Source organism: Haemaphysalis longicornis, unplaced genomic scaffold, assembly GCF_048455015.1.
Source record: "Haemaphysalis longicornis isolate Haplotype H1 unplaced genomic scaffold, Haemaphysalis longicornis Haplotype H1 scaffold_8, whole genome shotgun sequence".
NCBI lineage: Eukaryota > Metazoa > Arthropoda > Arachnida > Ixodida > Ixodidae > Haemaphysalis > Haemaphysalis longicornis.
Window position 1 is genome coordinate 129914839 of NW_027526445.1, and position 25692 is coordinate 129940530.

Below are 25692 nucleotides of genomic sequence, written 5' to 3' on the forward strand. Positions count from 1 at the left end.
GGCCACCTGAACAGACCACGGGGAGAGACGCTGCCAGCCGAGGCGACCATCGTCGAGGCGAACGACCCGTCGACGAAGAGCGCCCGCCGCCGGAGTCGAAGATTTTTCAAACTTACACCGCGCGCGCTTTCAACACTAAGAGATACGATCATCTGGCCGCCCGTCAGCTTGTTATGCCGAATGACCCTGCCACCCTCGACGCGACAGAGGCACTCAGGCTAATCGCCCCCATCCTTTGACACACAAAAGGACGGGCACAACAGCTCTCCGCGGCTCCGAACTTGGCGTCCGCGCGGCTACATGAAAGGGACACGGGAAAGTAGCCACCAGCGGAGGCGACGCCAATACATGGGCCACCGGCGGCCTTCATTAATTACATGCGGAGCCCGAACTTAACACCTCCGCACTAAGAATGTTGTCCGTACACTAGCTGTACGTACAACATTAACTCTCCTGCAGGTTATGTCTTACGGCAGAGTCAGAACTAAAAAAAAAACACACTCAAGCCGTTACTCAAGTACAATACAATGCGGGTACAATACAGTACAACAAAAAAAATTAACCCGCTACACACCAACCCAAACAGCACAACGCGCCGGCCAACTGCACCAAAAACGGATACAACACGGCATACTCAGTGCCTTTGCCTAGCCATGGCTTGCGCAACATCAAACAATAAACGAAGGCGCTCAACTACAGGGCCCGTGAGAACAAACTCGTGACACCCTCTACCATTAAAGGCAACCAACCCCACGAAGGGTATAAATGTTACAACTTGACAACTGGATGAATGACACCATCCATCCTTAACCGTTCAGCGCATGTAGGAACATTTTTTCACTCTAATGAAAAAAAAAAAAAACAACACCCGAACAACACCCAAACGCTCAAAATGAGGCTACTCCTGTACCAATAACAAAACGTTTAAAGAAAGTTCAGCGTTTCTTCACGCACTCGCGTACGCCGGTTCTTTCGGAATGCGACACAGATTGTTCGTTCCGGTTGCGGTTCACCCGCTGTCCACATGCGATGTACTGAAAGTTCACTTTTCAGTACTTCAGACACCAGTTCGCACACAAGCGCCACAAGTGGGCCCTACTTGCACATTCCATGGCCCACCATGACCACATGCCAACGGGCGCAAATAAAGGAATGCACTCGCCATTGTACCCAGAGGTAAACTCCCTACCGTGCTGTAACAGCGGCTCTAGTCCTCAAGAAGACAGTTAAACCCGCCAAGCTGCGCTACCCGTAAATCACACGCCTTACGACAGCTGAACCCAACCAACACATGCACAAAAAAAAAAAACTAACAACAAGGGGGAGAACTACAGTACAGGGACAACTAAGAATAACGCTCGTCGGAGCGAACCCTACACATAAAAAAAAACAGCAGAAAAAAAACGCAAAACGCTAACCACTAAGTGTGCGGCAAACAACACTGACCCGTTCCTGCCTAGCACTGCACACTATTCAGCGCAACGCCCCTTCCACGGCGGCACACACCGACCGTCGCACGGAAACTGATTCCGTTTCGTGCGCCACCAGCTGATTCTACACGAACCCTGGTTTGGCTCGCGGTGTCCTCTGCTCCCGGGAGAGAAGGAACACCCTACCCGGCGGTAACGCGTACGACGATGTCGCACCTGCGCCGCCACACGTGCCCCCGCGTTCCGCGTTCTTGGGCCCGTCTGAATTGCCCTACGCGCAAGACGCCGCGGGCCGCCTGCACTTTCATGCTTTGCGCGCGCCGTTCCGCTGCCCTTGCATGCCCCTTGTGCTGCCTCGGCGACAGACGGCTGCTCATTGTCCGCCTCTACAGAAAGAAGTTCGGCAGCTAAGACATCTGCCGCGCGAGATTCCACGATCTCATCGGTAGCAGTGGGAATGCTACGGTGTCGCTCAACAACTGGGGTGGCTTCGGCCACCTCCACTACATTCCCACTCTCCTCATCCTGTGGCGCTCGAAGCGCCCACGAGGGAACAAACACTGTAAAAACATTGGTATCGTCTTCGAGTCTGCCAATCCTGCGAAGCTTCGCTTTTTCGTAAGCGATCTCCGCTCTTCCTTGCGCTAATTGAGCACTGAGCTCCTCACCCGTCCACACGGACGGGCTACCCGCGCCCCTGCTACCCGCTAGCCTTGCTTTTTCCAAAGCGTGCTGGGCATTTTTGAGAGCTAATTCAGCTCTCAACTCCTCGATCTCGAGCACAATGGCACTAACCTTCCGGTCGGTGCCGCGACATCCCGTTAGCATAGTGGCCATGGTAAACCCGGAGAAAACAAATCAGGGCCCACCTGTGCTCGCTCCGGGTTCGGTCGGGTCGCAGTGTCGCTGGTGCAGCAACTCGTGGACCCGATGCGCCGCTCTCGCCGCTGGGATGGGGCCGCGCTCCCTGGGCCAGAGCCCACGAGGCCTCCCGCTGAGGTGTCGCCCCGTTCAACCGCGGCTTACGCCGCCCTGGGCCAGAGCCCACGAGGCCTCCCGCTGAGGTGTCGCCCCGTTGAACCGCGGCTTTCGCCGCCCTGGGCCAGAGCCCACGAGGCCTCCCGCTGAGGTGTCGCCCCGTTGAACTGCGGCTTACGCCGCCCTGGGCCGGAGCCCGCGAGGCCTCCCACTGAGGTGTCGCCCCGTTGAACCGCGGCTTACGCCGCCCTGGGCCGGAGCCCACGAGGCCTCCCGCTGAGGTGTCGCCCCGTTGAACCGCGGCTTACGCCGCCCTGGGCCGGAGCCCGCGAGGCCTCCCACTGAGGTGTCGCCCCGTTGCCGTTGAATCGCGGCTGCTGCCGCACTGAGCCGGAACTCACGAGGCCTCCCGCTGAGGTGTCGCCCCGTCGATGCTTGGAGTCTGGCTCGTCGTTGGTCGGAGCCGAACCTTGCGTTGAAGGAGTCTCTCCGGAATGCCCCACCAGCTCCAGCCCATGGTCGTGGTCATCCTGTCGACTGCGCCAGTTAAATTTCGCCTCTCCATCTTCTTGGCGAACTGATGGAGACGAAATAGTGATGTTCTTTTGATGCGCGAGCCGAGAGGACGATCTCGACTCGCTCCGATGACCGACGACCGATGCTTGGAGCGGGTGAGGGATGAGGACTGCCTTCCTTGCTGGATATTAGGTTTATTTACATTATGTACATGACTCCAACTTTACATCACGTCAGAGTGACGGTTACATTGTCACTCTGACAGCAGCAGCCTGTTCGGCCGAGATCTATGCTGAACTAGATCCCCTCTCGACCGACCCTCGACAAAAGCCAACACTCCGGTTTTGATAGCAAAAACCCCGCCTCCAAAAAGGGGGCGTTCAAGAAAGAGAGAAAAACCTTTCAAAACAATTATTACAAACCATTGATTGGCCACAGTAACCAGCCAATCACACCCATGTCCTCACCTGCGGTCACGTGACCTAACCCTCTCTCTTATGCACTCAAAGTGCGTTTCCTACGCACGCTGTTACACCCGGCCAGGAAATACAGGACATCTGCGGCCTTAAGTGAACCATCCATTACGTTAAGCGGGCGGCATCTGCACAAACAACAGCCAAGCCGAGGGCCCGGAGCGGTCCCCGCGCGGCTGACCTCCCTCCGCGCGACGCCTCCCACGACGTCGGGCGTCTGCGCTCGCGGCGTGACAATGAGGGTTGCTAATTCCCTCCCAGACTAAAGGGGCGCCGCCGGCCACCTGAACAGACCACGGGGAGAGACGCTGCCAGCCGAGGCGACCATCGTCGAGGCGAACGACCCGTCGACGAAGAGCGCCCGCCGCCGGAGTCGAAGATTTTTCAAACTTACACCGCGCGCGCTTTCAACACTAAGAGATACGATCATCTGGCCGCCCGTCAGCTTGTTATGCCGAATGACCCTGCCACCCTCGACGCGACAGAGGCACTCAGGCTAATCGCCCCCATCCTTTGACACACAAAAGGACGGGCACAACAGCTCTCCGCGGCTCCGAACTTGGCGTCCGCGCGGCTACATGAAAGGGACACGGGAAAGTAGCCACCAGCGGAGGCGACGCCAATACATGGGCCACCGGCGGCCTTCATTAATTACATGCGGAGCCCGAACTTAACACTTCCTCTTGCTTGACTGGCGGGCCCGGATCCTTTTGTCCGCAGGATTTGCCATTTCTCCCAAAGTGGAACGCGTCAGCACGCGCTATAGAGGCGGCGGCCACCGGCTTTGCGAACTGCGTGTCTGTAGCGCGAGCTGTCTTGTGTCTCTCTCCCCCCCCCCCTTCCCTTGAACTGTTTTCTTGGTATTTTATGCGAACGCCACGCGCAAGCGTGGACGACGCTGGGCGCTCCTCGTAATGCGCGTGCTCACGCCAACGGTAAACGGTAGCAGTAACTATGACCTGTGGTTTTTTGATGACGCCGCACACATTACGGCTAGCAGCAACAGCTCCGCAGTTAAAAAAAATTACACGACAAAGAATGTTTGTCTAGTAAATCCATTCGAAGATAAATTACAAAACATTTAATTGGTGCATCTTGCACGAATGCCTCGATAACTCAGTTCGAATACTTTCACGTAGTGCCATTAGTTCATACCATAAGCTAGCTGCAGCACTGTGGAGGCTACATTGTTGTCCCCCTCAGGGCGCCTAACTCACCGCGAAGGAAGCGACAAAAGGCGCCGGGGCCTTGCGGTGCCACTTGCCGAGAGGGGAGAAGGGAATGACCTATCAGGACCTCCTTCACGGCGAGTTAGGCGCCCTGTAGCCTCCACAGTGTAGCCTCCACAGTGCTGCAGCTAGCTTGTGGTATGAACTAATGGCTGCAGTGCTTTCGTACAAGAGCGCGCGCGGCGATGTGGGAGCTGGCTCTCTCCGCCTCTGGCACTATTGCGCTGTGGCATATCCGCGCTCCGTGTTACCCTCTAACCATGGATGTCTCTAACAGCGGCCGCGACTGTATCTGCACTTCACTGTTTGTTTCAGAAAAACGCTTGTGCAAAGCTACACCGATCTTACTATTCGCCATTCGAGATTCTTGATGTCACAGAATTAAGGACGAAAAAGTCTGTGTGGCAGCAATGCCCGTTTCCCCGCGTTTGTCGTTTTATGCCCCATAAGCTACTGCTACGAGTGATGCATTTTGTTTTCGCAGCATTGTAATCTACCGAAATTGGCCAACTTGAGTTCGCACTTTAGTGTTCGAACGGGTCGAAATCATTCCTGTGGCGTTTGGTAGGCTTTCGCTGTACTAACATCCCGTTTTCAAGGATTTTGGCAGCATGGCGTTGCTTGCCAGCTCGAAAAAAAAAATCACGCCTTATCCACGGAATGAATAATGATAAGTGGGGCGAAGCGCGAGAGGGGGAGATCATCGGTAACCGTAACTCTCCCGTGAAAGTTCGCCCATTACATCATTAAGAAAGACGTAAGACTGTGTGCGTACATTGTACAAATCAACTTTTATTTTCGGAGTCAATGCTCCCAGGCCCAGACCTGGTGAAAGACCCCGCGCCATCGAGGACTACCCCGCACCACCACCACAATTTGTCACGTAGGATGGGACACAACGGTAAAGAAAGAACTTTTATTTAGGGCGAACTTGTGCCCGAACAAGACGAGAGGAAACGAGCAAAGGTCCTTGCGTCTCGTTCGATCTCCGAGAACGACTGCCTGCGTTCGTGGCGTGATCTCTTGCGTGATCTCCCCCTCGCAGTGCACGTGCGCTCGCGCCTCCGTTGGCGAACACAGACAAGCTCGCGCTCCCGGTGCCGAGTTTGCGCTGCCGGTTGCAGCTGGTTCTTGCGCGTGCAACGCCGCCCACTTTGCGACATCTCCGAAAGCATGCGGCGGTCACGTACCACGAGACACAAGGGATGGACAGACCCATGGCTTTAGGAGCTTCGCCCCTAAAAAAAGCAGAGTATGACAAACCGCTGGGCGAATTGAAGGATTTTCGTGTGGCTTTATGTATTTACGAATATGTTTCCCCCGTATTCTTCCTCCTCCTCTTTTCGCGCTCTCCAACCCCCTTCCTCCTCCGTCCCTCATTTGTCATGTTTCGTCTACAACTTGCTTGCTCAGGGGGCAGGTCAAAGGTCACAAGGCAAACTGACTACAACTATCTCATTAAAGGGGCCATGGAGACAAAATACAAGTTTGTTTATTTCGTGTTTTATAGTTTCCCCAGCGCTTGTGAGCCGTCTTCACTGAGAAATTCATACATGTAGGCTAAAATTTTGACTCTCCCGCTAAATAGTGTGTGTCCGTGACGTCTGCCATGAAGTCGTAAGTGCGCGTATTCAAACGAACTTCCACTGCGTCGTTCAGCTCTGTAGTCTTGCTTGCCGTCAGTCCTCCCAGATGCATGGCGCTACCATACCCAGCCACGGACCGTTGTCCGCCGTTGCTTTGTTTTTGACAGTATTTGCACCTGGATTGTTTTTGTTACTGTAGAAAGTAATCGTTTCGTGAAACATGGGGTATCCTCTACAAACAGGGTCACGTAAGACGTCGCTTACGCCAATCCGCCAGTGTCGTGTAAAAGACAACTCCAAAGCTACGGACTGCTGTGCAGCTAAAACAAGCATAGTGCGCCCAGTACTAAAAGCAGTGCGCATACTTCTATGCTTACATGCATTCTCGCAACATTTCATTGTTTACCGCACCATTTTTACCGCTGTAAAATGAATATGCATTACATTTAAGCGCGAATAGCTCGCTCCGCAAGCCTATCAGACCTGCCTCATTTGCGTTTGCTTTTGCCGGCCTCAGCCAATCGCACTGCTGGGCATATGACATCATAGGCTCCCTTGCTGGAAATGAGCTAGTGGGTCGCATGGCCATTCCCTTATTTGAGCGAAGCGTGCGTTAAAAGTGGCGTCAGTGTGATTCAAACGAGGCAATCTTTCGAATGAATCAAACTTGTGTTTTGTCTGCATGGCTTTAGATGTATCGAAGTACCTCTAAACGCTCCATGTATTCTTGAGGAGGAAAGAGTAAAATACTATACAACACACAGATCGACCAATGCCAGGACGCAACGAAAAATCTTAGCTCTAGATTTTTACGTGGTTCTTTTCTCTTAGGAAAATTTAACACTGGCTATATGTTACCAGCACTGGCAGATGCATAGTCCTAGAAAATGATACTTCGGAGTTCGCCAATCGAAATAGCCGTGGCAACGGTAAGAAGTGTCGGTGCCGCAACCTTCAGTCGTTCTTCCTCCGCTTGGCATGAGGGCCTACGGGCGATGTCGCACGAGAGATAAGCGCCGTCGACACCTCCAATGCCAGGGCGGGATTGCCGCTGAGCATGTTCTTCCAACCTGCAGTTTTCTTCACATCCGATGCATGAGCGCAGATGTATTTCAAAGCCTGAGCTTTCAACTGATGCGCGCTATGCATATCCGACAACACGAGTACCTCCGCAGCGTTGTCTTCGGAGAGGCTGGAGGTGACGGCCCTTTCACACATTGCCTTCAGGCGTTCCAAGGCGTACTTGTCGGCAGCAACCAGCAAGTCCATCGGGAATTTGTCGATATCAGGAGCCCGGCCAGTGTATATGAATCGGAGCATCTCCCGAAACACTTCATGGTCGATGTCCGTGATGTCCACCCTGTTCTGGATACTCTCCGTCATCTCATGCTCGAACATTGAAGCAAAGACGGGACAGCGGGCCACCAGAATGTTCTTGTGGGCTCGAAGTTCGCGGCCGCCGAGATTGAACACAACGTCGCCGAATTGTTCGCTTTGCAACAGTCTACCGAGGTCCTCCGACAGCTGAACACTTGGGACAGTCACATCTACCTCGCTTGCAGTGTTCTGCCCGGAGACCGTAACGGCCTTACCAGCCGATACGCTCACATTGCACAATACTGTGAGGCTGTCGCTGTGGAGGAACCTGCTGGTTGATTCGAATAGCGCCTCCCGTGACACGAACTTGCTCCATCCCCAAGATCCTCCGAGGAGAAAACGATTCGGTTGGTTGATAGAGAAGGTGTTTGCCTCCTTGCCCTCAAAGTCCAGAATGGAAAAAGTGTATTTTGCGTCTACCTCATTGTTCCTGCATTCAACTAGCCGCAGGAACACAGATATGAAGCCCTTGTAATTTTCGCTGTTTCCGTTGGGGTAGACATCCAGGCACAATTTAACGTCTTCACGGCACCCCGAAGGAAATATGGCGCTTTCCACTTTTTCGCCACATTTCTGTCCGTAGAAGCTGAAGTTTTTAATTGTCCACGTGTAATTAAAATGTGAAATTTCCATTTCGCTGCAACACCAACCACCGGGCGTAGACAATGTGTTCTCGGCTTCATTGTGTTCATCCCGCGTGTTCATGCTTGTAGATGGTGCGGTAGGCGCTCCCAGGGTTCGGACCTCGGAGCACTTGTGGGCACCGACGCTAGTGAAGTGTCTGAAGCGGGGATTTGTGCTCTGATCTAAAACAAGACGATGTGCGGAGTTTGAAGAACCTTGTCGAGAAATTCGCACTCGAGCCCGTTGCTGCCGCAGCGAAGAGGCTTGACCAAATGGGCAGGGACTGAGGCACTGCAGTGGAAGGACCAGCTGGTCGCAGCACGAACCGTATAGATGGCGAAGACAAGACTGCGATCTGGCCACTGAAGCACGGACGGCGAAATATCCAGTTGCCGATCGAGTGGCGTCGAGGATTATCTAACACAGATGCCAGTAAAGGAATGCCATCCTGCGCTTGGCTTCCCCTCATCCGGGAGAGCACGTTGAAGCGCGGGACGACGTCTTTCGTCCCTGCTGCTGCTCCCGAGAACTGCAGGCGATGGCGAAGAGGAAGATTGCGAAGATGATGATGATGACAATATTGAAAGAAAAAGCGCCAGCCCGAGGCGTGCTTCCGAACGTTGGTTTGGAAGCATTTTACAACGCTAGCAGTCAGTCGGAACTGGCTTGTGACTTGGTCGCACCCTTCGCTTAGATTGGTGATCATCCATACTGTTTTTGTCGCGTTGTTCGCTGTAATAATTACGAAAGAAGTGAACAATATTTTAATGATGATGACGCTGATGGTAATAACTTTATTTTGCCTAACACTGGGTGAAAGGAGGAAGGTGAAGTTGGAGCCTGCCTGAATTCCTCACAAACTAATTACTAAGCTTCTTTAGCAGTGAAACCACAAGACTTGGCCAATCCCCCAGAGTAGGTACGCGCCATTCTGGTTCCGGATCCAGCCAACCAACCATATCTGTTAATATCAGGAAGTTCACCTATGGAACTTTGTGTACGGTGCCAGGTCCCCGAAACAATCGAACATTTTTTTCTCGACTGCCGCCGTTTCTCAACAGCTAGACAACTGCTTTTGAAGGGCCCAATTGAGCGTTTGGGGTTCACTTTTTCGATTCCACTTATATTATCTATTGGCGCATCAAATTTGGGGTCTGCAAAAAGGGATATACATAATTGCATTAAAAATTTTCTTTCTGCTTCAGGCCGTTTGAACTGCTGAAAGGTGCTAATTAATGGGTAATTCGGGTTTTATTCATAACAAAAAAAAAGTTTCCTTTTACAGCCTCTTTCCGGAAATAATTTAGTATTTTGAAGTCCCCACGTATTTAACAGCCGATTTAGCCCTGGCCAATCCCCCTTGTGCGTACGTTCCAAAATCTTTGAGGACATCATCATCATCATCATCATCATCAGAGGGCAGCCCTTGGGCGCGAGCGGCCGCATCTTCGGCCAATTGGAAGACCTTGATCTGTATTTCGGGGTCGGAGCTAAGCAAACAGGTCTCCCACCGCTCCGCACTGGTGATTAGTAAGCATGCTCGTACAGTTCGTGGCTGAGCATCACAAGCCGAAATCATGTGAGTGAGTGTGGCTCTCTGGGCGCACCACTTGCATTGATTATTGTATAATGGAAGATTGGGGAATGCATTAGCCTGTAGCTGACACCAGGCTACATATTGATGTCTGTTGAACGTGGGATGCGCTGCGGGATTTCTGGCGCTCTATGCGACAGAATTGAGCGATGTCCCGGTAGGTTACCGGGACATCGCTCCGGTAGGGAAGATGGGGTAATTTTTTAGAGTATCTCATGATGGTTTCAGCCGTTGTGGAGGCGACGGCAAGCGCAATAGCGGCCTCTTCTCCTTCCTCAGCTTGATTAGTGTGAATAGAAGCTGGGTTGCCCTAGCCCCCTAGGGCAACCCCGGGAGCTGAAACCTCGGGCCGCCTCGTGTGCTAGCTCGTTGCCTGGGAGAGATGCATGGGCCGGTGTCCAGATTATTTGCACGCTCCTCATACGAGTGGCTTGGACGGAGCGTAAGATGCGTAGGGCTGTATTAGAGATCCTGTCAATTTCTTAATGCCGGAGACCTTTTTTAGATGCGGAGCGTCTCTTGTTCGGGGGTATGTCCCGAGGCGTCGGCGTCCGCACTCACACTACGCATGCGCAACTCTCCTCCTTTCCGCTCTCCAACAGCTGCTCGTTACTCTCTCCACTTCTCTCCTACCACCTGCTTGCGCTTCACCTGCGTTCTCGCTTCTGCTCTCGCGGCGCATGCGCTGCTCTCCTCCTCTAGTCTCCTCTCCTTCAAGTGTGAATATAAAGCGGGTAGAGCGCTGCGCGCGTTCAGTGCAGAGCTTGCTTCGGTTGACTCCGTTGATGCTTCCGATGAAGTGTGATGGAAGCAACAGTCCCGTCAGTGAGTGGGCTGACGCAAGCACGCGTCAGCATCAGCCCAAACACTAATACCAACGTTACGTCCACTCAAGACAAAGCTGCGAAGCGAAAGGCACGCGACGCTGAACGCAAACGCTTGAAGCGAGCGGCGGACCCTGAACTTCATCAGTGCGAAGCAGCTTCGAAGCGTCAACGTCGAGCAGCGGATCCTGACCTTCGGCAACGTCAAGCAGCGTTGGTTCGAGAACGTCGAGCGGCGGTACCGGAACTTCGACAATTTCCCCCAAACCCAACTACTAACACAACGGAACGCAACGGAACCCCCCGATGCTCCGCATCCTACTCAGGGTTCCCCTCGGGAAGATGGGGTAATTTTTTAGAGTCTCTCACGATGGTTTCAGCCGTTGTGGAGGCGACGGCAAGCGCAATAGCGGCCTCTTCTCCTTCCTCAGCTTGATTAGTGTAAACAGAAGCTGGGGCCCGAGAGTTGTCTTTCACATATATTGCCACGATGGTCATGGCACGCGTAGAGTGGTAGTCAGCGGCGTCAACATAGCATACGTCAGGGTCATCTCTGAAACGCCGGTGCAGGGCAGACGCTCGGGCGTGACGGCGATCATCGGAGTGGTGTACCGGGTGCATGTTTCTGGGTATGGCGGTGACGTGGATGGCATTTTGAAGGTGTGGAGGGAGCGAAGTCTTGGTTCCATGTTGGATGGCGTACGGAGTGCTTCGTTTCTGCAGTACGAGGCGTCCTGTGTCAGCGCTAGATAATCACTGGCATTGGGCCATGCGCTGCGCTTCTCGTTATGATTGTTGCCGCCGTATGACTGGCTAAGAATCCGCGGGAAATTTCAATATTGTCGTTATCCTCCTGGCCGACGGAGCCATATCGTTGTTTCCAAGCGTCTGGAGCTGCATGTAAAAAGTCCCCTGCGCAGCTGCCTCGCTGTTAGACAAGACCTGTGACCCTTAGGAAAATTAATCCCATACGGTCTACGTTTCTATCCTGTCTGCCGGGTAATGAACTTGCTCCGGCTCCGAGCTCCGGCCAAGCGAGCTGTGTTACCAACGACGCCAGCACAACCACCATTCCATACCCGACAGTACACGAAGGCCGAGAACAAGTAAACATTACCGTATCACACAAAAAGTCGACTATTGACACACGGGGACGCTATAGAACCCCGCACGCTAGTCAGATGTAAATGCAATCCACACCCTTGCCACAAAACAGGGGAGGGAGTGACGGGGCAACGGTTGCAGATTAACAGATTACCGAGATCCCTTTCTGTGTGTAGATGATTATATAGATAGAGTAATCTATAGATCTGTAATAATGTTTATATAGCCATTACTATCGAGATCATAAAACCTCCGCACTAATGCGCGACAGAAAAGCGGACCCACATCTTATGTTATTGTCTTGGGATGAGCTGCAAAAGGAGACAAGCGGCAATGATGGCAATGCTGATATAAACACTCTTCGAAGCACAACACTGAAACTACAGAACAATGGAATACTGCTTTGCTCCGACCCACCCTGGAGGCACAACTCCCAGCAGTCCGAATTGCTGAAACCGCTCCAAGCAACCAAAAAATGGTGGTTGACTCCTCTTTTCATGGGAATCGGTAAAACACGAAAGTGAAATGTGCAGCGAAATTTGCAGCTGAGCATGATTAGAGGGTCGGCGGCTGTCTTGTGGGTGTGCTTGGCGAGCGACTTCCTGCAGGCGGGTCGTTTCGGCAAAGGTGTTCTGGTGTCATTTCCGTGAAGCATACGGCGTCAGTGAAATCTTGGGGTGTCGCGGCATAAAACACTTCCGTGTTAAAATATAAAACCCGAAAACGAACAGCCCTAAGTATAACGTACTCTTTGGTTCTAAAGGTTGCTTCCCCGCAAGAAGACCCTCTGTGCTGCGGTGCACCCTTTACAAGCCGCTTGCTTCGTTGGTTGTACTGGCGTCATTTCCGTGACGGATATGACGTCACTCAAATGATTGTGTATCCCGGAATAAAACACTTTCGTGTTAAAAATCTTGGGCGGCAGATAATCGAAGTAGATGGTCTAATACACCTTCCCATTAAAACCCATATTGGCCATAAAATAAATAAATTTCATTTTCTCTCTCTCGCTCGCTCTCTCTCTGCTTCTCCGGCTATCCTGCGGTCCTTCACAATCCGTTGCTGAAAAGATCAGTGCATTTTTGTGTGGCCATAAAAAATTGGCGCAGCTTGTGCAACTGCTGCAAGGCTGAATAAACAGCAGTCGACCTAGCCTCCCTCCACTCTGGCAGCGGATCCCGGGAGAGAGGGTGCAGCCGGAGCCCGGCAATGCAAATCCGTTTTAAAGAAAAGGCCATAAAAGTGTGTACAGTGTTTTATTCAGTGTCAATCGTCGTCACTCCTCTCGTCGTCGTCTTCCGCCGGCACAGCCGCGCAGGGAAAATTCTCTTGTAGCACGTCCTCGCCTTTCTATACCTCCACTTCTTCGTCAGCTGGTCCGCGGGACGTCTCCACGTGTGGACTGTGAAGGGATGGCTTGACAGATTCGTCTTCGGCGTGGCGGACCTGTGGCGCGCCGGTCGCTACATGACGAGGACGACGAAGGTAGGAGCTCTTCATGTAGCGTAAGCCCACGGGCAATCCTGGACGACGCCGGGCGGTCGCCGCGAGGCCCGTGCTCACGGGCACTCCGCACTTTTTTTTTTTTTGCTAAAGCCACTGCGGCAAGGTCGTGCCCGGCACCTGATCGCGTCGGAGACGCCGGGCGCTCGCTGCGAGGTGCTCACGTTCGCTTGGGTTTTCTGTCTACGCCGGTCGGATTTGAGAATTTTTTTTGCGGTGTCTGCCGCGCCATCCGACGTCACTCTAACCACTGAACAAATGTTACGTCCGGTCGCATTATCATGCGTATCGCTTATACGAGGTTTCGTTCCTTTGTTGGCAGCAGTAGCAGTAATATACGTTTAATGGTACTGAAAAGAAAATGAGTAGGAGTGGAAGTGGTCAGCCTCTTAAGTCCAGGGGGCCACCAGCCCGCGCTGATTCCAGTGCCCGGTCGACCAGAGCTCGTTGTTGCTCCGGAGCCGAGCTGGTCAGCGCAGACTCCCACTGCTCAGGTGATGGGTTGAGGAGGGGTATAGGGTTGTCTGGGCACGAGTGCACCAAGAGGGACGTTACACGTGCAGCATTGGCGTTGGAAGAGATATGGAGAAATGTGGGAGAGACCCGTGTGGTTAAAGTAAGTACCGGTCTGTAGCCGGTGCCAGATATGAGCTTGTTGGTTAGTGAGAGGTAGGTGGGGCGGCGGATAGATCCTTCCGGAGTGCACGGCCTATAGCATTTTCCTCCTGTCCACTTTGCTGCGCCGAGTTTTGAGGCACGGACGGAACTCAAACTTAAACAGCTCCGCTGGTAATAGATTTCATAGTGGATGTTGTGGTCGCGTTCCTCGGAGAGGCGAGCGAGCGAGTGCTGCAATCTGTGGAAATGTATGCAGTGTTGGGAGAGCGCAGTTGTTTGTGCGGATGGCCGAGATGCCGCGGCACATTAGGCTTAGCGTTCGGCGTAAGCGCTATCCCACAAGAATTGGATCGTATGTTGAATATGAGTGTTCCGGGCTCACCATCGTTGGTATCAGCTGATAGCGGAGGTTTAGATAAAGGTCGCGTTGCGGCATTTACGGGGCTGTCACGCTGCGGCTCATGGAGGCTCCCTGGCTGAGCCGCGTCTGCTAAGGTCGACCATCTGAGCAGGCGAAAAGGGGTCTTGACGTTGAAGACGAAGTAGTGATATATTTAAACTGCGACAACCACCATCAGCCTGCCATCTTTAACAAACCGTGAGCTCTTGAGATCAGTTATAAACACAACAAATTCATCTTGGAATCCCAACGCCGAAGCGCTACTTTCAACGTGGTTCGACTTTACCAGAGGGAAATCCTTTTTTTCTGGGTAGTCCGGATGTCTTAAGGACAAGCGTATTTCGGGTGACGTGGAACACGTGTCTTTAAGAGTTTCGCCGAACTTCAAGTAGAAGTGCAGACACTCCCCGCCAATGCCTTGCGCGGCCATTTGAAAATACTTATCCCTCCGGTACCACCTCGTCAACAGGCCGACAACCCTCTTGGATTTAAAGAGGCTGTCAACGTGTGTAACACTTACTACATGAGAGTGTCCTTGGCTTTCCAGTTTGCCTGTGAATGGCGACATGAGAACTTTGATGTCGCCACCTGGAGTAGGAATGAACGGTTCGTATTCTGCCGCAGGTTGGTGTAGATGTTGGCCAGACCTCTGGCGCAGAAATTCCAGGTAAGCCTGCGAGTCAGTCGCCAAAAGTTCCAACTTTCGAAGGACGTGCTTCTTTTCTAAGCTCCACGGCATGTCATTAGCGCTTGTCGTTCCCGCCTCTCCGTTAGTGTTCCTCCCCAAGTTAGACATATCCGTCGCACAAGCGGGAAGCTCATGTAGCTGAGATTGCAGTTCCTGGCTAAACGTCGTTGAGAGCTCCTCTAAGGCTCGAGTCAGCCTGTCCTCGCGACCGCGGGAAGTTTTGGTCAGTTCTTCCAGCTGGGTGCCGATGTTCTTTGTTTCCTCCAAAACCTCGTCTAATTTTCTTTGTATCTCTGGCAATTTTTCCTGGTAAGGATCCCTGGGAAGCGCTATGAGTTCATCAAGACTGGTTTCAGTGTCGCCTTCAGGGCGGAGCACGAGCCCTTGAACCAACGTTGGTAGTTCGGGTGAAGACGAAATGGCCTCCCCGTGACATCCAGCCCGGTAGTGCCTTGGAAGATCTTGCAGCAGTACGGAGCCGTTGCAACGTGGACATGACACGACGTGGAAAACACAGTGCTCCTCGTAATGTGTCAGGACTGCTTGAAGGGTGCCGATGAATGTACAGCCCTGCGATTCGTTCCAGCAGCAAGCCTTGAAAAAAGAGAGAGAAAATGGAACGCAAAATAAGCGCGTACGGTTGACAATATAGAACAGGCATTTGTAGCCGCAGCACTAAAACAAATATAATCAATCCACGGAAGTTTCTTTGACTACATTAGAAGAAAGCACGCCCGCCATCCCTCTCTAAAGAAAGTTTGGAGAGGAGGAGGAATACCTTTAATTTGTCAGAGGGGGCATGAATGCCCTAATTGGGAAGGAGAGGGACACGGAGGAAGGGAAGGAATAATAGAAAAAATGTTCAAGGTTCAATCACTTGAAATGGTGGGGAGCATTTTAAAGCCTATGGTTCCGTGAAGATATAGTCTGCAGATTTCGTGAAGAGATACGTGCTACGTTTATGACAGCAGTCGGTCCAGGTTATTACACCAACTTGTAGAGACCCCTGGTCAGTGAGTATTCAATAATTTTATCTAGCGCTGACGGGAGAGAATCGCGAAAGCTTGCTAGTATCAAAACTGCGTCGAAAAATTGCGTCCAACCTCCGCTGAAAGCGCGTCCAGTCGATTGTCAAACCTTCAACGAGCCAAATCGCAAAGGAAGAACGAACCCGTGCGAGCATTTCTCGCGCACTAAGTAAACGCATCCACGAAGGTTCTAAATGTATACCGATACGTTGTTTATGAGATAAAAGTATTGAGAGACGACGGTTGGCGTGGCCGTTTATTCCAACGCTCGAGCCAAGGAAGAAGATCAAGCGGTGATGATGATTATTTACAGGTGATGATGACGCCGAGCCCATCGGGGCTAGCACTGATGATAGTGGGTGATTATGAAGGAGCGCCGGTAACATAACCCAAAGTACTGGGAGCGTAGTGACTGGGTCTCACAGTATACACTATTTGTACTCATTCTTCATTATCGATGCGCGTATTGTCTTATCTACAACCATTCCTTTTGCATGGCTTGAAAGTAACCATTTTGACGCAGTGAAATCCCGGTTTCACGTACGCGCCATGTGTTTCTCAGATTTCTTGTCAGAGCCCGCCGGAAAAAAAAGAAAAAATCCTCGCGTATTGCCCGCACATTTGGTACAGGAAAGGCTGCACCAAAGCTACTGCTCAAACGAGGCATCGCATACTATGTAGGCAGAAAAAGCGTGTATTCAGCAAGTATAATACACTGACCGCAAGGCGAAAGTCACAATTCACTCAGTGTCACTGCTATCGCTACAGCTATCACTTGAGCCGCAGTCCTCACTGTTGTGCACGAGGTCATCTTCACGGCACAACGCGCAGCGCAGTTTCACGGCACCACGCGTATTGCCGTGAGGCTGCACTAAAGGGAAAAAAACGTATTATCCGCACCCCTACTTTGCCACTCAAATTTTTGAATATTTTTGTGCGGGTTATACGCACGAAAATACGGTAATTTTGCGGCGGATTTCTTTCTTTGCGTCGGGACCACCCCATAAAACTTGTCCAAGATAGTTTATCTAACGTATCGCCACCCGAGCTCCAGGGGGAACTTTGTGCGTGTGTGCTCAGCGTTACTTCAAATCCACCGCAGCTCAGCGCAAAAATTTCAAAGGGCGTGTGACAAACTAGGACGTGCTTACGTCATGACCTCGTTCAGGGTATGTCCTCATATGTCCTCGTATATCCTCGTATGTCCGGGTATCTCCTCTTTCGTCACGTCCTCTGCCTGACATTTTAGGGGCTCGAGCTGTCGGCGTTTCATGTTGTCATCGTAACCGCAGATGTAGTCCCGGTACTAAAGCACCATGCATCGGTACTAAACACCATTCTCTTATGCATGTTGTGTGTAATGTTACCTTTTTGTCTCGAAATAATACATTCTGTATTCACCAATGGCCCGTATCATAGTTACCTTTGGGATTTCCCTTTTTTAGCGTTTCTTCAATCCTACCATGTTGGAAGTACAGATGTCACAAAACCCTACTTCTGTTAATTTCCACATCTCCAGGCAATTAGATTTGCTCCTTCGTTCTAGACCCTTTCATACCCCTGTGTTTCGCAAAAACTTCTTACCTTTTCTGAGATAGTTTACGAGTTATTTCACTAAATTCCCCTTCTTGAAGCGCTACCGCTCACTATCGTCGTTATTATCGTTGTTATCAACATGCCTATCTTCACTCTCACCGGTTAAGATTGCGAATTTATTCTGAAGCGTTATTCTAAACTCCTGCTTTTAATCTCTTAATGACTGCAAGTTCGGTTTCCTTCTCTTTGACCGTTTCGTACCTTTTCCTCCCAGCTCTAATGTTATCGGCCCCCTGCCATCCTACGATCACTGCTTTTGATCATGGCCAGCATCTCAACTTCCTGTGAATTGCTTGGATTCGGACTTGCAATATGATCCATTTCGTTTTTGACACGAAAATGTTTTATTCCGGGGTGCACAAAGATTCCGCTGACGTCATATCCGCCACAGAAATGACGCCAACACAACGAAGCAAGCGGCCTGTAAAGGGTGCACCCCTGCATGCAGCGTCTTCTTGCGGAGAAGCAACCCTTAGTACTGAAGAGTACGTTATACTTACGGTTGTTCGTTTTCGGGTTTTATATTTCAACACGAAAGTTTTGCACCGGGATACACCAAGATTTCACTGATGTCATATTCGTCACGGAAATGACGCCAGTACACCTTTGCAGAAGCGACCCGCCAGCAGGCCGTCGCTCGCCAAGCACACCCACAAGACACCCGCCGACCCGCAAATCATGCTCAGCTGCAGATTTCGCTGCAAATTTCACTTTCGTGTTTTACCGATTCCTAAGGCAGAGGAATCAACCACAGTTTTTTTTTTAGTTTTTGCGTCGGAATCTCCATTTTACGTTTCCTATTTCTTCGTTCCCGAAAAGTGTAATCATTGTATTCAGATTATTACTCTTCACACGTTCGTCTGGCGTAACTCCTTGGCTATCCCGGCCACGTATTAAAAAAGTTAACTGCTGTTCGCCTATTGGCGACTTTCCGGCGTTTGCGTTAGTTTCCCTGTTACTTTATTGATCGTTGATTCGACCTCCTCATGGACACTATCTGAATACTCATTATGGGAGCTGTTGTGCAGCTTGATCACAGCGGACCGACTCTTTCGCAAATGCTATGGACTTCCGCCGAATTTCCTGCTGTCGCTTTATGGAGAAAGACATTGCGTTTACACGTACCCCTATTCTCTCAAATTCTTTAGGCGTTGAGAAACAGATATCTGAACAGCACTGCGAGGGATTTTACCTTTGCGTTAGAAAAGGCACCGTTGACACAGACGTTCACATATATTTGAAGTAGATATATCATTCAAACTTATAGCCCCTGCCGCGGTGGCTCAGTGGCTAAGGCGTTGCGCTGCTGAGCACAAGGTCGCGGTTTCGATTCCCGGCCGCGGCGGCCGCTTTTCCGATGGAGGCGAAAAGCAAAAACGCCCGTGTGTACGATATTTCGGCGCACGTTAAAGATCCCCAGGTGGTCAAAATTATTCCGGAGCCCTCCACTACGGCGCGCCTCATCGCCTGCGTTGCGTTGTCGCTTTAAACCCTACAATCAATCAATCAATCAATCAATCAATCAATCAATCAATCAATCAATCAATCAATCAATCAATCAATCAATCAATCAATCAAACAAACAAACAAACTTATAGCACACGCCCACTTCCAGTGAACTACGTCAGCCAGGTGAAGAAACAATTACGGTTCAAGAGGCTGGCTGCAAAAAAAATCAAACGGGATATGCCGTCTTACGCTGCCCATTTAGGATGATTGGCCATCATTGGCCACAACAAAACTCTTGCTGTCACCGTATCGTGGCAACAATTACCAAAGGAATGAAGAGGACTGAGGCATCCTTACTGTTCCGCATCCGGACCAACTCAACGCGAACACCGGCGTGGCTTCATAAGCTGAACCTCATATCCTCACCTCTGTGCGCAACACGTTGTGTAATAGGTGATATCGGACATTTTATTATGGGCTGCCGAGAACATGCGACGGAGAGGTCAGCTTTGTTTAAAGAACTTCGAAGGAGAGCCGCTCCGCATGCCTTTTTGGATTATATTGTTTTCTCCTATAGGACAGTGGATCACCAGGAGAGACATTTTGTGCCTGATCTTCGGTTTTTTAACGGACACACGCCTCAGTGACTCCTGGTGATTTCTCGCGCATAGAGGCAAAAACGTGCTGGTATCTCCTGGTGATTTCCCGCGCATAGCGGCAAGAAGGCGTTGACCGGGAGAGCAATTGCCGGCATATCACGCAAGGATAGATCCACCCGTTTAATGAACATCCTTACCACTACCCCCACATCATCATAGCGTATACGCCCCTCGTTCGTTTGTCCTCTTATCACCGTGCGCATGCGCCGTGTACCGTAGAAGAGCCGCGACTGGAATGTCGAAGCTGCTGTAGGTGATCCCCGACTCCACAGGGCCCCGCCGCGGTTAGTTCACACGGACGGGGAAGAGGCCGCACTTCCAGAGGCTCGGCGTTCAAAGCAGCAGGTAGAGGCGATAAGTCGCGCTTGCAGAGTGGCGTACGAAACGTCGACCAAAGCGACTAGCTCACTCTGGCCTTGCTCAACATGAGCTCATTGAAAGGCCATGATACTAAAACTCAACTTTGTGTCCGTCAGTGACAAACTACAACAGTTTTGTCATTCAAGTCTTGCGCGTGAGTGCAAGCTTCCATGAATTATTTTAACCTGACAACAGATCTCTTACCTCTAACTTGTCAGCGGTACCTGGCGGCAACGAAAACTTTGGGCAGTCGCCTACGGAGAATGACTGCGCGTCGAACGGACACGCGGCGTTCCCGTCGTTTGCGCTTTGACTTGCACACGACTCACACAGAGTGTGAAGGCAGGGCAACAGAAAGGTCGTCGGCGAAATAACTCCACAAAGTTCGCAGGCAAAAAGAGGCGGAACTGGTGTAGCGAACTTCGTAGCTCTCCAGTTCGCCCCGCTGACGAGGCCTCGCACTCGGTGAAGAGGCACGTCTTGGTCGCGCATTGCAGCAGTCTTGGCTACGCAGCTAAATGGCGACTCGATCTGCTGCGGGAAGTGGGCTCGTCGCAACTGTCGTCGACGAGATGACGTAAAACGGTGCAGTGACGGCACCGGCATCGTGAAACATCCTGCGTACGATAACAGCTTCGATGGCCTTCGACGAGCCCGCACAGGACGTAAGGGGTCAGGACACGGATGTCCGGAGCTGGCGGGGCCGCAGTAACCCGGTACCAACGACGTAAGGCACGGTTTTAAATACGATAGCCTTTCTTGGGCTACTTGAACGCGGAAATTTTGGTGTGTCCGTCCGTCCATCCGTCTGTCTGTCTGTCCGTCCATCCGTCTGTCTGTCTGTCTGTCTGTCTGTCCGTCCGTCCGTCCGTCCGTACGTCCGTCCGTCCGTCCGTCTGTCTGTCTGTCTGTCTGTCTGTCTGTCTGTTTGTCTGTCTGTTTGTCTGTCTGTCACTCGATTCAGCACGGCCTACGTTAAGACAGCTGTTGAACGAGACCTTTATTTAAATATGCACAGCCATTTCTAAACATCTAAATCTAGTGGCCGTCCGTCTGTCTGTCTGTCTGTCTGTCACTCGATTCAGTACGGCCTACGTTAAGACATCTGTTGAATGAGACCTTTATTTAAATATGCACAGCCATTTCTAAACATCTAAATCTAGTAGTGGCAATGTTCATACTTGTCAACAGTGTTTTATGGCTGCGACAGAAGTGTGCTGCGGCAAGGGAGCTTGCCCAAGGGTGCTGACTCAGCGACTTCGATCCTACCGTTACACATTGCGAAGACGAGGCACGAACTCGGCTCACTGCGGTTATGTCGCAGTCGTGTAAACGCGCCTGTGGGCGAAGTTAGATTTCGCCTCTCCATCTTCTTGGTGACTGATGAAGACAGAAGCTCGAGCCGAGAGGACGACCTCGACCCGCTACGATGACCGACGTCCAATGCTTGAAGCAGGGGAGGGATGAGGACTGCCTTTCTTGCTGGATATTAGGTTTACTTACACTATTTACATTACTCCAAGTATTTACATCAGGACAGAATGACGGTTACATTGTCACTCTGCCCGCAGGATCCTGTTCGGCCAAGACATATACTGAACTAGATCCCTCTCGACCGACCGACCGACCCCGGACAAAACCCAAAACCCCGGTTTTCATGCCAAAAACCACGCCTCCAAAGGGGGCGTTCAAGAAAGAGTGAAAACCCTTTTCAACATGATTTATATGGACCACGGATTGGCCACAAGAACCAACCAATCCTAAACATCTCCCACCTGCGGTCACATGACCCCACGCTCTCTCTCATGCAACTCCTAGTACGGTTCCTGCGTAAATTATTGCAACCGACAAGCAAAGACATCTCCTATCCAAAGTCACTGACCGGGCGGAGTGGTCACACCATTACGTTAAGCGGGCGGCACCTGCTCAAAGCCGAAGCCGAACGCGTGAGGGAATCGTGGCTAATCCCCTCCCCAGACCGAGGGACGCCGCTGCCCGCCGCCTGACTCACGGGAAGAGCTCCTCTAAACCCAGGCGAGCATTCTCGAGGCGAATGACCCATAAACGAACAGCACCACGCCGGCTTCGCAAATCCTCAAAGACAACGCCCCGCGCCTTTTCGACCCTAAGATATGGCATCCTTTCGCTTCCCGTCAGCTCGTCAACCTTGACGACCGAGCAGGCCATAATAGCGGCGTGCGCGCCGTCCGAGAGGGAACCCCGCGCCGAAACTGTTTTCACTGCTGCGCACCCATCCGCTATTCACTGAGACCTCCCGGTCGAGCTGACCGCATACCAACGCAACAGAGTTACTCTGGCTAAGCCAACAACCTCCTTGGGCTAAGCACCCCCGTCTTTTGCCGCACAAAAGGAAGGAACATAAAGCATGCACTCGTCGGCCCCCAACTTCACGCCCCTGCGGTTGCATGAAAGGAACGCAGCATGACAGCTACAAGCGGAGGCAACGCGGATACATGAGCCACCGGCGGCTTTCATTAGTTGTATGAGGAGCCTGAACTTAACAGGCGAAAGCCCTTCTTATGACAAGGGCTGCAGCGGCGACTGATGGAATCCAGTGCAGCTGTGAAGCCGGTTTTGCACTCAAGCAATTGTTCGAAGGCGGAAACAGAACGTGTGCGCCCCACATCTGGTTTCCTGGTTGTTCTCGAAATGCGTGCAGATGTATGGATCCAGTTACTCGGCTAGTTCTTTGCTACTGCTGGCAAACGCACAATTTCCGCTACTTTCGAAACCTAAAAGGCGCGAGATGTATCCTCTCTCGTTATTACGTTCGATAAAAAAAAAAAGTCTTGTTTGCAGAAAACTGCGGCCTATATTTGTGTTATATTTTTGTATTTTTCCGCAGGAATATTTCAGCAACTTCATATGTGACATCTAAATAACAGCAGCTACCTGAAGAACAAAGCACAACAGTTGAACTCGCGGGTTACGTTGCTCAGTGTTTTCTTTTTTGTTGTTGTTTTTGTATGAGTGGCGCGGGTAGTGTTTTTACCTGGTTGACGTGATAACGTTACCACGAATGCTGGACGACAGAGACCTGTGGCCGTGGTGGTATTCAGGCCGCTGAATGAACGAGCTTTCATCGAGTGGCCGTAATATTTCCATTCACGTGGGTATTCAGAATTAATATTTTTCAAGGCGAAAGCTCTAACTGCTTATTTTGGGAAAAATTATTGTTTGTTTTGTTGTTGTCCGGTCCAGAAAATATCCACCGCTGTCGAGTTGGGCTATTCGGTGTCTGTGATTCATAGCTTCGTATAGTGCAAAGAATGGACACAAGCGTTTGTGCCTGTTACGTCTAACTGTGGTTATCTCATCTTTGTGCTATACGAAGCTAGTAAGTAGATAAAAAAATACATGTGTGATCCGACGGGGTTTGAACCTTGTTGCCCACAGTAGCAGCTTGGTGCGCTATCGCTGCTGTACCTCCTTTCTTTTTTTATTGTCGCGGTCTTGGGCACGCATGTACAATATAAAAATACCCACATGCTGCAAGCGGTGCGCACACCGACCTAAAGCTAGCAGCCGTCACTTCTGCTTGGCTTTGTCATTTGATAATCCCTTTGGTGTAGTCAACGGCTCTACAAAGTTCAACCAATAAGGAACCGGCTGTTGGGTCACTAAGACGAACCGCGGGACACTCTCCCGAAAAAACTGCCGCGCCGGTCGGGCATCCACATCGCCATGGAGCCACGCTATGCGCGCCCGCCGTATGCTGTGAAGGCCCAGAAGCAATATTAAATAGCAGGAGACTGGCGACGAAGATCGGCTTCGCTGGCTGCCTGCTCTAGCTGCTCCGCAGTTTTTTTTCCCAAGTTTGAGGGGCTCTTTCTTCCTTCGAACGCTCTATACGCTGACCACTCACCAGGCTTCTAGATAGGCCTCTCTTCGAAGACCAGCCGGGCGACCCTTGAAGGGGCCCCCAAGCCCCTGCGATGCTCGACCCCCCTGACGGCGCAGCTGGGTTAGAACTGGCTCCACCAAAACATCCTATACTCAAACCAGCGACTCTCAGAGCAAAGAACAGCGCCTGCTTGCCGCTCTACGAAACTTCATCGAGAACTCTGACCTTCACCATTTCCTTTAATTCCACACCCAATCGGATGTACCATTGCACTGCGTGTATCATACTTTTTCCCCAACTCCCATTACCTCATCCCTCTTCCTTAGACACCAAAATTCGCTAAAGCGTAACATGGCGTCTTTGTATCCCTTGTACATATAATAAATGCGTGTTACCACCACCACCTTGGATATTGTCTGCAGGTAGACGCCGTATACCATGTGGGTTAAATGGGGAGTCTTTGTGTAGAGTTCGCTGTATAACATCCCAGAGGTGTACTGCCATCCAACAGAGTATGAAGTGTGTTCTATGTCCTCTGGTTGTTTACAGATTGTGCAGTCAGTGCCCCACGTTGTATATAATCATTACCCGCCGCTGTGGCTCAGTGGCTGAGCACGAGGACGCGGCGGCCGCTTTTCTGAGGCGAAAAGCAAAAACGCCCGTGTGTGCGAGATTTCGGCGCACTTTGAAGATCCCCAGGTGGTCAACGTTAATCCGGAGCCCTCCACTACGGCGCGCCTCATCGCCTGCGTTGCCTCGGGGCATTATACTATATAGAATCAATCAGTATGTATATAATCATTTTTATTTGAACCAAGTCTGCACTGTATACGTGCCCCCGAATGAGGTCTGAAAGAAAAAAAGGACTTCACCCCCGGTTTAACTTTTTTCAGTAAATTTCCTGTCCTGGACGCCCACCGTACAGTTCTCTCCTTCGCGAGACCAGGAACATACTGCCGCACACACCTTTATATAATTTCCTACGTGACACTGTACTCAAATAGTCCAGATAAAAGCGTGTTGACAGAAACCTGACCGACATAACAGCCTCTTTAAAATAGACCGAAATACGCCTCTGCGTGTGAAAACTGGATCCAACAAATTCCATAAACTCTTGAGACAGCCGCACCTGGCAAACTGTCCGCAAAGAAGGATCACTTGTATCCCGAAAAAAAAAAGAAAGAAAAAGAAGGTACCTGTTCACGAGCTGGAGGGCATACAGGTGCACCAATCCAAGACTGGCAGCTCCTTGACTCTTCTAAAAATTTTTCCCAAGTAGATGACCAGATAAACACAGCAAGTCCTCGGTGCATCTTTTGCGCATTCACACGCGAGCAATGCAACGCTTGCATGAGGTACCACACATTCGCAACAACAAATAAATTACATGCGGTCAGTTTTGCAAACATCGAAGGAAACTAGCTTTTCCACTTTTCTCCGCTTTTCTGTATGCCCTGCGTCTGGACGCGCCAATAGGATTTGCTGACCTGGTATACCACTCCAGCTCACGTTGGCAGAAGATTCCGGTGTCGCAGATCAGTCCCCATATGGGAAACCCAGGCATTTCCCCCGTTTACATACCCCACTACCCGCGATTGACCCAAAACGTTTAATAACGTCCACGGCGCTTGTAACTCTTTCCTTCTTTGTACAGCAAACAGAAATGTCGTCGCGCGTAGGCCAGAAGTTTTACTTCTGCCTCGTACAGCCGAAACCCGCGCATGTGTTCGTTTTCGATTATCTTTATCTTTAAACACAACAAAATAAAAGTGGGTTTGGAGAACAGCCCTG

The 25692-nt window shown here is 51.2% G+C and overlaps 1 protein-coding gene and 1 pseudogene across 1 annotated transcript; both read right to left on the minus strand.

Moving 5' to 3' along the window:
- Nucleotides 1-7166: 7166 nt before the first annotated feature.
- Nucleotides 7167-7595, minus strand: LOC144148480 (speckle-type POZ protein pseudogene; annotated as a pseudogene).
- Nucleotides 7596-14352: 6757 nt separating this feature from the next.
- Nucleotides 14353-20572, minus strand: LOC144149205 (uncharacterized). Its single transcript, XM_077680736.1, has 2 exons — nt 20241-20572; nt 14353-15538 (listed from the first exon to the last, which is right to left on the minus strand). The coding sequence occupies exons 1-2, from the start codon at nt 20526-20528 to the stop codon at nt 14411-14413; spliced, it is 1416 nt and encodes a 471-aa protein (XP_077536862.1). The 5' UTR covers nt 20529-20572; the 3' UTR covers nt 14353-14410.
- Nucleotides 20573-25692: the final 5120 nt, after the last annotated feature.

Excerpts from the sequence above, each read along its gene's own strand:
- LOC144149205 (XM_077680736.1), bottom strand. The coding sequence starts at position 20,528 with ATGCGCGACCAAGACGTGCCTCTTCACCGAGTGCGAGGCCTCGTCAGC. Across the intron at positions 15,539-20,240 it reads GTACCGCTGACAAGTTAGAG|GCTTGCTGCTGGAACGAATC; the intron begins GTAAGAGATCTG and ends TCTTTTTTCAAG.